Genomic DNA, 16,640 nt, shown 5'->3' with positions numbered 1-16,640 from the left:
AATACTGGCATTACAGAAAATACAGCTATTTGTGAGGAGATATGTAGGAAAGGGAAAATTTCAAACTTTAGAAATATATGTGCCAATCAACGATGCTGCTTCCTCTCCTGTTTACTCCACTCAGGTCATTTCTCCATCAAAACCGCCCAACCACCATAGAACAAGCAGTTGACAATAGAAACATTCCCCCACGAAGATCAAGACGAATTCTGGAAAGAACGAGGGCTCAACCGCCTGATCATTCATAATTTGAACTAGCTTGTTACCTAACCGTTGTTTTTTCAAATGTTTGTGCTCTTACTTGTCAGTTCCTTGAGGTTACATATCACACACTTTAGTGAACAAGACCACAGTTGATGGTCGAAAAGCTTTTAATCCTTTACTAGATATTTATATTTTAAACTACAAGAGAGAAATTTACTTCATTGGGTTGATTGTATCCCCATATATATATATATATATATATATATATATATATATATATATATATATATATATATATATATATATATATATATATTATATATATATATATATATATATATATATATATATATATATATATATATATATATATATATATATATATATTATATATATATATATATATATATATATATATATGCACACATATACGCATTAAGCTACAAAAGTCCTTTGGTATTTAATTTGCTCTACCTCGGAATGAATATATTTTCATATATGTTAACCGAAGGGGAATTTTTTACTTGATAAGAAATTCCCCTTCGGTTAACACATTTGAAAATATATTCATTCCGAGTTAGATTGAATTAGATACTAAAGGACATTTGTAGTTTAATGTGTGTATATGAATTACGGTAATGTGATAAAACTCACACACACACATACACACACACACATACACACACACACACACACACACACACATATATATATACATATGTGTGTGTGTGTGTGTGTGTGTATAAATTCTTCAGCTAAAACATGATACGTCTGAAGTATAAAAAGCCCATTAAAATACTCTGGTTTAATGGTAAGGAATCTTCACTGATAAAACAACAGGATAATAGGATCAACCTTTCCAATGGAGCCTGGGACTCTGACCATATAGACAATATCTTCCTTAAGCCAACAATAAAGCGGATTAAGACAATTAAGAGAACCAGCGTCGGGTTAGCGGTAACCTCAGGCATCACCTAAGGGCATATCTCCCACTACATATTTCGCCAATGTAACTTCTTCTGTCATTCATTACTTGATAATGGTGCGAGTCAGTCCACCGAAATATAGTCCTTAGCTTTAAACCAAAGTGCTTTAATGGGCCTTTTATACTTAAGATACATAATTATATAAATAAAATATATAATTAAGCCCAATTTTCCATAAAAAAATTGTGACAAGAGTGTTAAACCACCCATCTTTACTTATATATACAATTCCAACCAACATCAATTAGCCGTTAGAGGATCGCGTTTTGAGAGAACAGTCATACCTAAGAAGTCAACTTTTATAACATTTACTTGGAGTTATGATTTCCCTTGAACCTTTTTAACTCCTCCAGTCTCTAGCTTTCCTTCATTCGTTAGACAAGGTGTTTTCAGACGGTCTTCTATTTACAAATGTTGCATATTTATAATTTTTGTGGTTTCCTTTTGTTTGTAGTGCTGTCTGTGTATGTGCTTAATGAGTGGTGTTTTTTTCACAATTCTTTATTGTAAATTTAACTTGGAAATGGGGTTTGACCTAGAAATGTCACAATAAATCCTGAAAAAAATACATGTATTATAAGCGAATACCACAGGAAACTGATAGGCAGAAATCCGTATCAAGCGCTTTCTCCTTTGTTGAGGCAATATTGAAGCACAAAAAAGAAAAGCCTCTATAAAGACGAAAGCATTTGGTACGGCTTTCTGCCTATCATTTTTCCGCGGTATTCGCATTTACAATGAAGTCACGCGTATCTACTGTGATTTTTAAGCATATATATATATATATATATATATATATATATATATATATATATATATATATATATATATATATATATATATATATTGTGTGTGTGTGTGCGTAAAATAAGTCCTTTCACGACTAATTTCTCTTTCTAACCTCACTGTGTGAGCGTTTTGTATTTTCGAGAGCATCCTTTTAAGAGTGACAAAATAACATTCAATGGTTATCAAAGTGTTAAATTGATACTCATGAAATTCTTGTTGCTGTCAATATATACATACATACATACGCATTAAATCCCACGTCTTGTCACAGATTTTCCCCTTTATCATATCGTCTTTCTTTTCTAGTGATATCATAACAGTAGACAGATATTGAACAAGTGACACACCGGATGGGAAAACATGCTTAAAGTCAACAAGTGTAATCAGCTAACAGTTTGTGCGTATAGCGGATATTGGTGCTTAGCGACTTCATAAGTATAAATGGCTACAATATCAGTTGAGTCGTTTCTGGGTAGGCATAGGAAAGTTCTAACTTGTCTTACCTATTAGAGAGCTCTTGTATCCTTAGAACTGAATTGTTTCTTTGTGACTGGGATTTCATTTGAGCAGAGAGAGGATGTCACTGGAGCCGATGTTACCGTGGCGGAGATCCAAGGACTGACGCCTGGTACAGTTTACGAGTTCCTAATCCAATCACACAACGCTCAGGGAAGGTCTAACTACACCTCTTCAAGTGCTCAGATTCCAGTGCCAGGTAAGACGCACAGAAGCATCCTCAAGAGAAATATCCTTGCAATAACAACTAGAATAATTTTCTACTTTAACATCCGCATTATGTTTGTTTTCCTCTACTCTCGAACCTCTTAATTCTACCCTCGTAACTGCATTGTGGGCATTACTTAAGGTTCTTTGCAGCGTCCCTTTGGCCCCTAGCTGGAACCTCTTTCGCTGCTTTTTCTGTACGTTCATTCACATTCCTTTTGTTCCATCTTACTTTCCACTCTGTCTAACAGTTAGTTATTTCACAGTGCAACTGAGAGGTTTTCCTACCGTTACACCTCTAAAACCTTTTTGCTGTCAATTTCCTTTTCAGCGCTGTATAGCATCATAGGTCCCAGCACTTGGCCAAATTCCATATTCCTACCTCCAGAATTCTACCTTTAGTATTCTTTCCGAATTCCTAATCTTTCTCTTCTTGTAATACATCAGTTTATTCCCTCACTTCTGTTTTTTCATGATTACTAACATTTCCATTTTCCAAAAACGAGATTCCAATTCCTCCTCCATGGGTAAGCCCCAGATTCTTTTTCTTTGCTGGTGAACATTCAGTGAAGAATAAATCTCTGATTGTTTCCGTCCCTGCAGGTGTTGTAAAAGAAGTTGCAAGCAGCAGCAGCAGCAGCAGTAGCAGTCAGCCGGGTGTTCCTCTCCTGACACTGTTCCTTACATCTCTGACTGGCGCAGCCTTGCTGGTTCTGAACGTCAGCATCATCGCCTGCTTCGTCAAGCGCTTCGTTCTGAAGAGGAACACTTCAGGTAAATGTTGCCAAGTCTCCCTTGTAATTTCAGTAATCATTGTTTGAAACAGAGAAAGGCGTATCCACTTAGTGTCTATTTATCTATGCTACATGATTCTCTAAATGGGTAATATTGCTGGTATGTTAATGCCGCCACCTACGCTGAGTTCTACCTGCACAGGTATGCCTGCACAGTCGGCTTGAGCAGGCAAAACTGAACCCACTAACGTTCAGTTTTGCCTGCACAGACTTAATACCGCCACTATTGCTTAATTCTACCGGCGCAGGTATGCCTGCACATTCGGCCTGAGCAGGCAAAATTGAACCTCCAAACTTTCAGTTTTGCCTGGCAGGCTTAACTGTGTAGGTATAACTGAACGTTAGTGGGTTCACAGGCCGACTGTGCAGGCATAATTGCACAAGACTAAATAAAACGTTATTGCCGGCCTTTAGTTGTATGTTATAAAGTTATTAGGTTGTATGTTATAAAGTAATAAACAAAAACACATTGACATTTTCCTACTAATCTCTGATTATGTTGCAAAATACAAGGAAAAAATCCATGTCACAATTGCTTTTGATTCTTTTCATTATCATGAGGTTTGGTGTTACCAAAAAGATATAACAAAAAGGAAAATGCCTCTATGATGAGAGAAGAGAGCAACTACCTCGAATCATCATCATGAGCCTACAAACGTCTCTATTTGGTTATTTATCGTATTTACCTTGCGATCCTATGAACATACGCTTTATAAGCCTGCATGCCACATGTCATCTCAACTTTATTCTGTAGCACATGATCACTTTAGAAGGATCTTGCTTTTTATTCAACTGAGAAAGCAGTATAATAAGGAATTTGGTCATAGAACTGCCATTGACTATTTGAAAGGATAGTTACGACAAAGAAAGAAGTACATTACAAATTAAGTGTGTTTTTCTTCTGGGAGTTAGGAATTAAATCTTACTATGAGGTTTCTTTCCTGGGTAGTGACCCCCACAAAGTTCGGAGTCGATATCAATGATTAATATTTCTTGTGGGTCATTATCTTTATGATATGCACAGTCTTTTATTCATGTTTTTACAGTCATCTCCAACGGGCTTGTGCTTAACACGACGTAAAGGTGGATACATACAGTTTTAAAACTCTTGGGGTCACTGTCGAGGAGAGATCCACTCTAAGAAATGAATCTTCTTGTAACCCTTACAATAACAGTAGCATCTGTCATCATAAGCACTCGATCCTGTTAAAATAAATATGCAGAATGGTAAATATGTGCAGTTCATAAGCAAGCATAATTCTGGCATGCTTTATTCTCTTAGTTACTGAATGTGTTTATGAAATCCTATCTTTAAATAACATAACCAAACTAATGAACAAAATATGTGAGCTAATGATTGACCAATCATTTCACTACTTCTTCTGGGGCATCCTCATATAAAGCAGCTGTTTCTGAAGCTTATGGGCCTGTTTGGACACCTGGCTTGGACCTTGAGACCAGGAGAACTGGAAGCATAGACTCTATATCATCTCAAGTGCATTATCAGGTAAGAATCTGGCTGAAGTTGCCATATTAGTCATGAATAGCTGATTTTACTCTGAAGATGGAAATAAATCTACTTTTTCTTTATATTTAGAAAATGGATAGCATTATAGATTGCTCAAATACATAATCATTACTATAAGCTGGTTATTTGTGATTGATCAATTATCATTCTTGTTTTATGCTTAGTTTTTCTTCATATTTTTCCTTTAGTTCATTAGTCAGTCTCCAATGGGTGAAGAAGAAAGAAGATTCTCCTCAACAACTCACAGTCTCATGACAGAACTATCAGAGTATCAGAAACAGGAAGAAACTCCTCTAACAACAATACCAACTTCTGATTACTTCATCAGCACAGTCAGTCCTCTTAGTAATTACAGAAGTGACTTGATTAATGGAGGATTGAATTTAGCAGCACGAAAATCCCAGTCTTCAAAATCTCTGACCAATTTTAATGAATTCATGACACCTGGAGAATCACAACACGGTCTAGACGACAAAATTTTTAGAAGGATGCAAGTAAGGGTTCAGTCTCCAGACATCCCTGATGTGTGCCCCAAAAGCCCCACATTATGCCCTTCATTGACTCGTCTGCAGAGTTGTGAAGGGACAGTGAGTCAACTTGAGGATAATGAAGACAGAATCTCTTTGTCGTCAAATCATAGTGACTCCTCTTACAAAGGCATTCAGGGTCAAGCACGTGGGTTCAGATCTCACACACCTAAAAGCAACGTGCATCAGGGCAACGCAAGATGCCCTGCAGCTATTCATAAGTCAGAAAGATTAACGTCGTCTTGTCACGATATCAGAAGAGAAGCCATAGCTAATAAACCATGCTCAGGCCCTTCTTTTTCCAACATTTGTTGCTCAACTAAACTCACGTCACAGGTCATATATCACGGTCAGCCACACATTCAGCAACAACATGAAGAGGAACAGAAACGTGAGTATTTGCAGCATTTACAACATCAGAATCTTCAGCAACGACAAATGTCACAGCAACACTGCCCTCAACTAGATCATCAACGGCAATCCACAGAAAATACACCGGATCATCATCGAATCATTCATCAGTGGCCCGACCACCATTACCAAGAACGTCAACAGAATGTAGACCATCAGAATGATCCTGCTCATCACCATTATAATAATAAAGATCAGCATTGCCATCTGCTGCACTCAGAACATCATCACCATCTGCAGCAGCAACCTTTAGGACACCATCATCACGCTGGAGTAAGTGAAGCCCCAGATAATCATCACCAGCATCGAGAACTCAATGAAAATTTAAAGTTTCCAGAAAGGCGCCTTTCAACCACAGAGAACACGATGCGCCATGTTGTCCAACATCAGAAACCACCATGTTTCATCAAACATTTCCCTGCTGTCATCAGTCTCAGTTCCATCTCCATCAGCCTAAATATGAAGAATACCCCCAACTGCACAATGAGCATGCCCAATACCAATATCTAGGGCATCAAGTCCCTGCAGTCCCACAGCAAATATTTCATAGTTTGCCTCGTAAAATGCGACAGTATCATTCTGAAGACCTAGAGTCTCCTAAATTTCACAGAGTCACTCAATCCACGAGATCATCAACTCCTCAACTCTATCATCATCATGGACCTCCGCAGAGCCTTTCAAGCAATCCAATAACCCATTCACAAAGTGAGCACAGTTATTTAACACCGTCTGCACAAGGGGATTACCAGTTTCATAAAGATTCGGTTGCTGAACACTCCTTTAGTTACAAAAGAGAAACCCCTGTTCAGTATTCCAGAGTGCAACCATCAGCTCTTACTATACGGGATATAACCTATGATAATAATGGTTATGATCATTTTGAAACTACCCTAGGTAAGTAATAGTGACTTTATGTGTATATCAACAAGATTCTATTACCTCGTTAAGATTTTAATTCATCTGTCTCATTTTTCTTTTATATAAGGTCATACTTTCAGAGCATTAACTTCATATTAGACTCAATTCGTCCTTGTGAATATAGCTATCAGGTGATCTTTTTGTAATATTTACAGTTACTCCACAGAATCCTTTTTGTGTAAGGGACAACAAAATGCATATCAATTGCAGCTTCCATTGAATGGAAGGGATATAAGTTAGAAAGTACAAATCTAAGGGAAGAAAACAACAGGAATAGAAAGATGTACCAATAAGGACGTAAGATATGCTTCTAAAATGGCAATTTGAGTTAGAACTTTGGCCATGATTCATGTGGCCACAAAATTTCACCATAATGTCTCATAAACTTAGGAGCATTTGAAACCATGACACCACCAGGATGAATGTTCCACAGTTTTACATTAATGAATTAAAAAAAATCTAATTCTGTGCAGTGTGGATTGAGGCATCTCAACAGGTCTATTGATGTCAATGACTTAATAGGTGAGAGGTTTGTATTATGTCACGGGGTGCAAGCATTTAAGTAACCAAAGGGAATTAATGGGTTTGAAAAACATGGTCTCGTGATTGACATGGTCAAAAGAAACACTAAATTCTAGCCTCGTCGGGCAGAATTCATGACCTAAACAGAAACCAGAAAATCACATCATCTGGGGTAAAAGATCCTCAAGGAAAGTTTCATCCACTGAAGGCCGGACAGTTGCCATGGTTTTGACAGAGAAAGCCGAAGGTGAAGGATAAAAGTGAGACAACCTTTTCCATACACACCAAAAGGAAGATAAAATTAACAGAAAAGTCTGCTCGAGTATACAATGCAGCAGGCGAACTCGAATCCAAGAGAAGTAGAATACCAAGGTACAGAGGCTATGGCACTACCCAAGACTAACCTGTTATACCAATAAGAGCTTTCAGGAAGCAGGTGTCATGATTAAAAGTGCTTTTATAGAGTAAAGTCGACCTACAATTTTGGCAATATTACAAACATTTTGGGAAATTTTTATTTATTTTTATTGGATATGTTGTTTTCTAGAAGAATCTAATATATATTCATCACATGAATAATATATATATATATATAGATATATATATATATAGATATATATATATATATATATATATATATATATATATATAGTATATATATATAATATATATATATATATAATATATATATATATATATATATATATATATATATATATATATATATATTATATATATATATATATATATATATATATATATATATATATATATATATATATATATAGATATATATATATATATATATATATATATATATATATATATATATATATATATATATATATATATATATATATATATATATATATATATATATATATATATATATATATATATATGTAAATATGTGTGAGTGTGTAGATCTAGAACGGGATGCAATCTATTTATTTTTTTTAACTAGTCTGAATTGTTTTCCACTCCAATACCTACGCAAAGATCAGTTTAGTAACTGGAATGAAATACAAATTAGTTGGAAAATGGTTCAGACTCATGAGTGTCAGGAAAAGGAACGCCATTCAGAGACAACTTATCTTTGTAGTCCAAAGGGAGCAGATTAGAATTAAGTAAAGTAGAACAAAACTACACTAAAAAAGAGATGCAGCTTTATAATGAGGTTAGAACAGAACTACACACACAAAGGAGATGCAGTTTTATAATGAAAGTTAGAACCAAACTACACAAAAAAAGAGATGCAGCTTTATAATGAAGTTAAAACAGAATTACACAGAGAAAGGAGATGCAGATTTATAATGAAAGTTAGAACCAAACTACACAAAACAAAGAGATGCAGCTTTATAGTGAAGTTAGAACAGAACTACACACAAAATGGAGATGGAGCTTTGTAATGAAAGTTAGAACCAAACTACACGCACCAACAGTATATTATATTTTCAGTATTTGTTTTGATAATACTATTGTTCTCATCAGACATGTAGACAGATTATAGATAGAACAGAAATCTGTCTTCAACAATAGGAAGATATATATGGTTCAATTAAACTAAAAATGGTAAATTTACAAGGACAGAGACATGATTCATCAAAGAAACTAAAGAAAACAGACTTTTATACACTTTTACACAGATATGGAATCCATGAAAGAAGTTAGAAAAAAATTGTAATTGGTGAAAGTGACCTAATGTCCAACTTTCAGGAAAGCGTCATCTTCCCTAAGGGTCTAGTTTTGTGTACAGCAATAACCATAGCAATTTGTTGCTAATAATATTAGGGTTGATGATTGTTTGGGGTTTCCATTTTACACACAGAAGGTACGACCTTAATTTAGGAAATCATCCTAAGTAATACTGTAAATCAAAATTTTCCAAGAGGCAAAAACCAATTGTTATTGATACTTGTGTCAGTCCATGAAATGTATGATTTATCTAGGGTCTTTGTACGATCTCAGATAATTCAATGAACATTAGACCATAAAGAATTCTCCTCAGTATAATAAGCAGAGATAACTCATAGGCATTTCAATAGGTCTGCAAATTTGGAGTCTTTAACATCCAGCTTTCCTGTATTTTGTAGTTTTTGATAAAAAAAAAAGAAACGTGTATTTATGCCAGAGTAATAGGCATCTATAGCAGAGGTAGATGAGATGACTATATCTGGTATTTAAGAAATATAAGTGAAGCAATAATTCACTCTCACATTTCTTATTTTCTTCTTCTGTTCTTTTCAGAATTATGAGCAAAATCGTAGGTTAATAGTACAAGGAATCGGCCCACTCAAAGGTTGCCAGGATCATAATGAATGTGCCAATCTTTCTCAGTTTTATACCAAATCCATAACTGATCATTTTTTGTAACCTGATAATTTATGTCTTGTATCCTGATGTCCCACAGAGAAAATAAAGTAACATTTCATGAACGTTATTTCCTTCCCCCTGACTGATAAACCTATATGGAATAAATAAGCACTTGGTCCTGAAGACTGTGACTTTGAAAAATACGTAATGGTCAATCATAAATAAAATAATACCTAAAACAAGTCGATTTCTGAAGGCCGGAGACATCTATCGTAGATTTTGAAAGCTATAGAAAAATTAATCTTAAGGCTTTGGAGGTTACATAGACCTTCTACATCAATAGATAAATCAAGGTAACACCTACGTATAAAGTACGTTTTCAGGAACCTAGTAAAATCATATAGAGAAAAGATTCAAGGCGAAGTGGAATAATAATTTTTTAAATGAACTAATAATAATAATAATAATAATAATAATAATAATAATAATAATAATAATAATAATAATAATAATAATAATAATAATAATAATAATAATAATAATAATAAAATGCCCAACAGTAAAGCCCCTCGTCACGATGAAGTCCAAGGATACTGGCTCAAAAACTTCTAGGCCATACACCCACGAATAGCAGAACAACTCCAGCATTGTATTAAAATCACCATGCGCCCAAATGGATGACCACAGTAAGAACATCATTAGTACAGAGAGACAGGAGTAAGGGAAATATAGCCAGTAAGTGTTAAAGGGTATAGGTAACCTATACTGGACACCTGGACTGGGTCACTGAGGACGAAAATGAATAATTTTTGAACGATCGATAAACATCAAAAGATTCAAATTACATTTTATTTGGAGTAAATATTCAGATCCTAGTCATTATTTGAGGCTTCAATTAACTTTATTTTTTTTCTTTTTTTTTTTGGTATCTTTTGAAATAGGGCACCTCATTTGCAAACCAAATAACTGTCTTTAGCTTAACGGACGTTCAACACTTTATGGAAGACACAATATCGTGAGGAGATTGCAAAATATATAGCAATTCATCTTGCATTGAAATTCGCGATGATCTGCTCAAATACAGCATTGTACCAAATTTGGTGGCTTGTGTTTCTAAACTTTTTACCAGATCCGTGATTGGTTTTCTTTATACAGACACAAAAGAAATTTGGATTATTGGCAACACCTCTCGTATCCATTTATAAACAATGGTTTGAACTGTTCTGTGCTGTTAGAAAAAAGAAATTACAGAGTGGTATTAATGGTACTATACAGGGTGTCCATAAAGTCCCAGTACCATTATGAACAATAAATACTTGTAATGGTACTAGGACTTTATGGACACCCTGTATTTTCTTAGCTTGTAGTATGATGGAAATAATTCTATGAACTAAAAGCTGCGTTCATATCTTTTGCAATATGTAATAAGAGAGAGAGAGAGAGAGAGAGAGAGAGAGAGAGAGAGAGAGAGAGAGAGAGATTACACGCCCTTCCGCCCATATCAACTTCCTAAACTTTTCTTATAGGAAATGTCTTATCGCCTAACTTTTTCTTCTAGAGAGATAGCCAATCTGAGGAAACTTTTTATCTTCATTCTAATATGTTTTTCATGTCGCCATTTAATTCGAAACTTTTTATTCATGGCAGCTGATATATTCTTAAAACTAATTCATCTTTAGACTTATATAGCACTAACCTACACTACAGATCTTCAACTCCAGAACCACTTCTCAAACCTGTTCAGTCACCACCAACCCGCTAACGCCCATAAATAAAGCATCAGTAAATAGAAACAAGAGTAGGGGGTCTATGGGAGACTGGCGAAAGCTTGAATGACTGAACTGTTTTCCTGAATTAGTTGATTCTCTGGCTGTTTTAGGTCTAAATAACCTCCTTCAAACTCTCTGCAGCTTCCGCCACAGAACGTGAACATGTCATCGACATATCGGCCCTGAATCATGCCCATGTTTCAAAGTATTTCTGTTTCAAAGTATTTCTGTTTCAAAGTATTTCTGTTTCAAAGTTTTCCGTTTGGAAATTGGCTGACGCGTGAATGCTTCTGACTCCTACGTCACTTTGACCTTATGATGATGATATCCTATTTCCTTTTATCACTTCTAACTTTCTATTTCCATGTTCACTTTGCACTTCGTGTTATACTTGATGACTTTGCACTTCGTTGTATAGCCTTATACAAGATAGAAGATATACTAGTGTTTCTTATTCTCAGGTAACGTAGCTTCTTGGAAGGCAAGGCTTCGTGTATACTGCTTATAGCTTCTCAGATGCGCTGACAAAATCTGCTGACGTTCTTCCCAACAGAATTCCATTTAAAAATTGGGTCTTTTTCTGCATCAGTGGCTACACCTTTTGCTCGTGAAAAATTCACGACACATAAGCTCGCGTTTTCCGCGCGGAAAATATTTACAGCGATGCAGGAAAAATCTGCTCAACGAACCGGGCTGGTTGCATTGGAGATGTTTGGTTTTGACAACCGTTGACACAAATAAAAAATGCAGTCGTGTTTTCTGTACAGCGTATAATGCTATGTGAAACTGTTAGTTTGCCGTTGTGGCCTGTGCTGTTGCGGTGCCAGATGCACGAACACGGCTAACTTTAATCTTTAATAAAATTTTAAAAACAACTGAGTCTACAGGGCTGCAATTTGGTATGTTTGATGATTGGAGGGTGGATGATCAACATACCAATTTGTAGCCCTCTAGCCTTAGTAGTTTTTAAGATCTGAGGGCGGACATGAAAAGTGCGGACAGTCAGACAAAGATCTATGGCGATAGTTTTCTTTTACAGACAACTAAAAAATGTCGCACAAGAAGCATTGACTTGACAAACCTCGTAAGAACCAGACGTACTAAGCCCTACCCAGCACTATCCATAGAGATGAATAAATGTTTTTGTCACATTAACAAGATTCATTTTAACCTTAAGAGTCTCACTCGTCGATTTCTCAAAGTTCTTTGGATAGACTTTCCGCTGAAGCCTTGAGTCGTAAACGGGTGATGGATGACGGAACTCTACATTATGGGATGAGCGGAGACCCACACGTCAGTTGATGAGAGTTTACAAGAATAAAGGGTGAAATAAACTGCCACCAGAAGTTGCAAACAGCAACAGTGTGGAAGAGTTTACAAGAAAGCTTGGCAAAATCACCAGGACAATGAATGAACGGTAAAACCTGCTCCTAGAGATAAGTGAGCACACGATGTCTCCTCTTAGGATGGACTAACAAGTCTTTTAGACGTCCTAATCCTTGTAACTCCTCGTAACTCCACAGCGTATATTCCAATGAAGAAAATTCACTGACGTCAAAATAAATGAATGCCTCTCTTTGAATGAAATCCAGGATCCAATTTCTTTTAATGCATACCTAACGAAAAGGGAAATGAGCGACGTTTTGCTTCGTGAGGGAAATGAAAAGAAATCAGAATAACGACGGAAACAGACGTTAGAGAAAAGAGAAACTTCCAAGAAATATTTTCTATTTTTCGTTTCTCAAGAAGGACAGAGACGGTGGGAGTCGGGGGAATGTTTCAGAACCTTAGACAACAGTTCTTCAAGTGTGTTTTCGTTCCTAAACAGATGCTACTTGAGAGCAGAGCAGAGCAGAGCAGAGCAGAGCAGAGCAGAGCAGAGCAGAGCAGAGCAGAGCAGAGCAGGCACAGGCAGCAGATATTTTTAGTGTACTGCTGAATATTCTAGCATACTTGGCTCAAAGAGCATCGTAAAGCGCAAGAGAAGGAAAGCGAAACATTTCACTTTGCACAACTAAACAAAGAAGAGACGAGCAAACACAAAACAAGTTAAAAATGCGCCGAAGTTTCTTCGGTGCAATCGAGTTTTCTGTGGAGCGTATAATCAATGACACCGACAATTGATCTATCTTCCGGCGGTCTCGGTATAATGCCGTTTGAGCCACGGCCCATGAAACTAACCACGCTTATGGCTAACTTTACCCTTAAATAAAAAGATGAATAATTAAACTACTGAACCTAGAGAGCTGCAATTTAGTCTGTTTGATGCTTGGAGGGTAGATGATCAACATACCAACTTGCAGCCCTCTACCCTCAGTAGTTTTTAAGATCTGAGGTCGGACAGAAAAAATGCACAAGGACAGACAAAGAGCCACCTCAATGGTTTTCTTTTACAGAACACTAAAACCAAAGCATTACGTATATTCCGCGTCGGTGGCTGTTCAAGGTTTTGCATGAGAGGTCATAGTGTGCCGAAGCCATGACGTCAGAGGTCACGTGATCACCCGGGACCAGTGGGAGGCCACAGCAAAGATTTCTCTCGACAGGAAATGAAAAGGCCCAGATTTGAGTTGCCCATGAAATCGTTCATATAGGGAAGATTTAGACCAATATAATTTGACTAAGAAAATTAAGTAGTGTTTATATATCGTTACATAAAATATGGGGCTTAATTTTCATTTAATTTTTTTTATATAATCAAGTATTTTTTTTACATACTATAAAAATGTGTATTTTTCTCAATCAAAAGATATGGGTTTCAATGCGAACTTTCCTCTATTAACGGTTTTCTGGTCGTTCAGATTCGACGCCATTCATTTCTTATGGAGCGAAAACAGGAAAGTATTAGTTTAATACTGACTGCACCATAATGTTTTTCCATAATCTGGGTAAACTTTTTTCTGAAGGAGTCATCATGTAAAAATGGAAATTTTGCATAAATGACTAACTTTGGTACCGTGATAAATGTTTTCGTATTGGTTAAAACTGCTTATTAAGAAAACTCCGAAGCCTCTTATAAAATACCTTTTGAGGGAAGCAATTATTTTTAAAATATTCCAATAGGTAATTTATTTCCTGATTTAAGGAATGCCAGTTAGTCATTTTTACATGATGACTCCTTCAGAAAAAAGTTTACCCAGATTATGGAAAAACATTATGGTGCAGTCAGTATTAAACTAATACCAAAAAATCCATTACCAATTGGGTCTTTCTTTAAATATAAAGATCGATTGAGTCCCTTCTTGACCTCAAATGTAGTATATAAATATACTTGCCCAAAGTGTAACTCTGGGACTTACGTGGGATCTACGAAGAGGTTACTGAAGGTCAGAATTGATTCTCATCGTGGAATAAGCTTCCGAACAGGAAGTAGGCTCTCCAACCCTGAACATTCAAATATCAGGAACCATGCAAAAATCTGCAAAACACATATCGAAAGAGACGATTTTTGCATTATAGGGCAAACACCAAACCCACAAGAATTACCCATTTTAGAGTCATTACTCATTAAGGAGCTGGTTCCCCAGTTGAATACCCCAAAACCTCCTCCATCCAACTGTACCTTAGTTAAGTGTCTCCTTTTTTTTGTTGTCTCTCCTATCATTCAGTCTTTCTCTCTCTTAACTTAAGGTTGGTTGGCGGTTCCAGCTTTTAAATAATAATTTTCTGTAATTGTTATATTTTAGTAAATTTTAGTCTTTTTACAATTTATTTAATTTTTTAAGTAAATTTAAGATTGTTTTTATAATATTATTATTTTAATTAATTGACACATTCCCAGAAGATGTAATAAAAGTTATTACGAAACGTTGGAATAAAAAAACTATGTAGATTGGCCTGTTTCCTTCAGTCAACGCCTGATTTGATGTATTCCTTGGTCGTCACCTGCCTGCCGTTGGTTGTATATATATATATATATATATATATATATATATATATATATATATATATATATATATATATATACATATATATATATATATCTATATATATAAGTAGACACACTGATAATAATTATATGAAGACTTCTGCAATTTTTGTTTGTTTGAAATGTCCATTGAGATGATCTAGCCAAGACAAAATTCATGACAATCTTGCCACACCCCTAGGCACTGTCTGTGCACCCCAGGGTGCCACGGCACCTAGATCGAGAATCTCAGTGCTAGACCCATGTGCCACACTTTTACAGAGCGCGATATCTTTCCAGAATGTTTTTAGTGAGTCAATTTGCCAGCTGACAAATCACTAAGGTTCGGTGCTATGCATTGCGGAAATTAGCTTTTCCTCCAAAAATCTCCCACTTGTATTCTAGAGCGCCAATCCACGAAAGTTCAATAACACTTTCTCTTGACTCGTCAATATTTCTTCAAACGCAAAAATGAAAACGATCGTCTGCTTCGGAAACCTTCTCACGTCTCAGCTTGATGTGTCATCGGCGTGATTCGCGAATCGCCCCCCAACTGGCTTTGCAATGACGAGGTTTCCTCCCACCGATGTTGGAATGGAAGTAGGTCAAGAGTTTGTTTTCTCCTTAAAAGAGAGAGAGAGAGAGAGAGAGAGAGAGAGAGAGAGAGAGATAGGGGGGGGGGGCGGATAGGTAGGAGTGGAGAGGTAAAATGTCAAGCATTGGAATGAGGACCCATCTGGATACAGACTTCCTTTGTTCATATTAGAAAAAAGCCGAGACTGCAGTGGGACGGAAGAGTTTGTTTCGAGAACCTTTCACTCTAAGAAGTGTTTGTAATGTAGATCTTTGCCAGATCTCACGAAGTCTTTCCAGAAAACACAGGAAGTGATTTTAGGTCGAAAAGATTAATTTTACTAGAAAGGCGGAATAAGAAATAGCATTCGATGAGTGAATACTCGAAAGAATAAGAAAAACTTGAGGAGATAATGCAATCGATGACGTTGTTGGGATAAATTTGGCAAATTCGCATTTCATTTTTCTTTATTTGAAGGAAAACATTTTATGTATTATCCCGATAAAAGGGAATAACTTGGAGCACAACCGGTCATCTGTACCGGCAGTGATTTATTTTCAATTACAGGAAGTCTCGCGAAGGAAAAATGAAAACTAAGAGAAAGGGGTTTGCTTCTATTTGTGTACAATGCATTTTAGAGGCCTTGCTGTCACCTGTAGTGGGTTTTGGGCCAAA

The 16,640-nt window shown here is 36.1% G+C and overlaps 1 protein-coding gene across 1 annotated transcript; it reads left to right on the top strand.

The window, feature by feature from the left end:
• The first annotated feature begins 3,580 nt into the window (after window positions 1-3,580).
• LOC135209808 (transcriptional regulator ovo-like) lies at window positions 3,581-9,809 on the top strand. The gene is made up of 4 exons (XM_064242582.1): window positions 3,581-3,638; window positions 4,900-5,003; window positions 5,213-6,856; window positions 9,650-9,809. Exons 1-3 carry the CDS (start codon window positions 3,581-3,583, stop codon window positions 6,470-6,472), a joined length of 1,422 nt encoding a protein of 473 aa, XP_064098652.1. The 3' UTR covers window positions 6,473-6,856; window positions 9,650-9,809.
• The last annotated feature ends 6,831 nt before the right edge of the window (window positions 9,810-16,640 follow it).

This window comes from Macrobrachium nipponense, chromosome 38, assembly GCF_015104395.2.
Source record: "Macrobrachium nipponense isolate FS-2020 chromosome 38, ASM1510439v2, whole genome shotgun sequence".
In the NCBI taxonomy this organism is placed as follows: domain Eukaryota; kingdom Metazoa; phylum Arthropoda; class Malacostraca; order Decapoda; family Palaemonidae; genus Macrobrachium; species Macrobrachium nipponense.
This window is presented reverse-complemented; position numbering and strand designations above follow the sequence as displayed.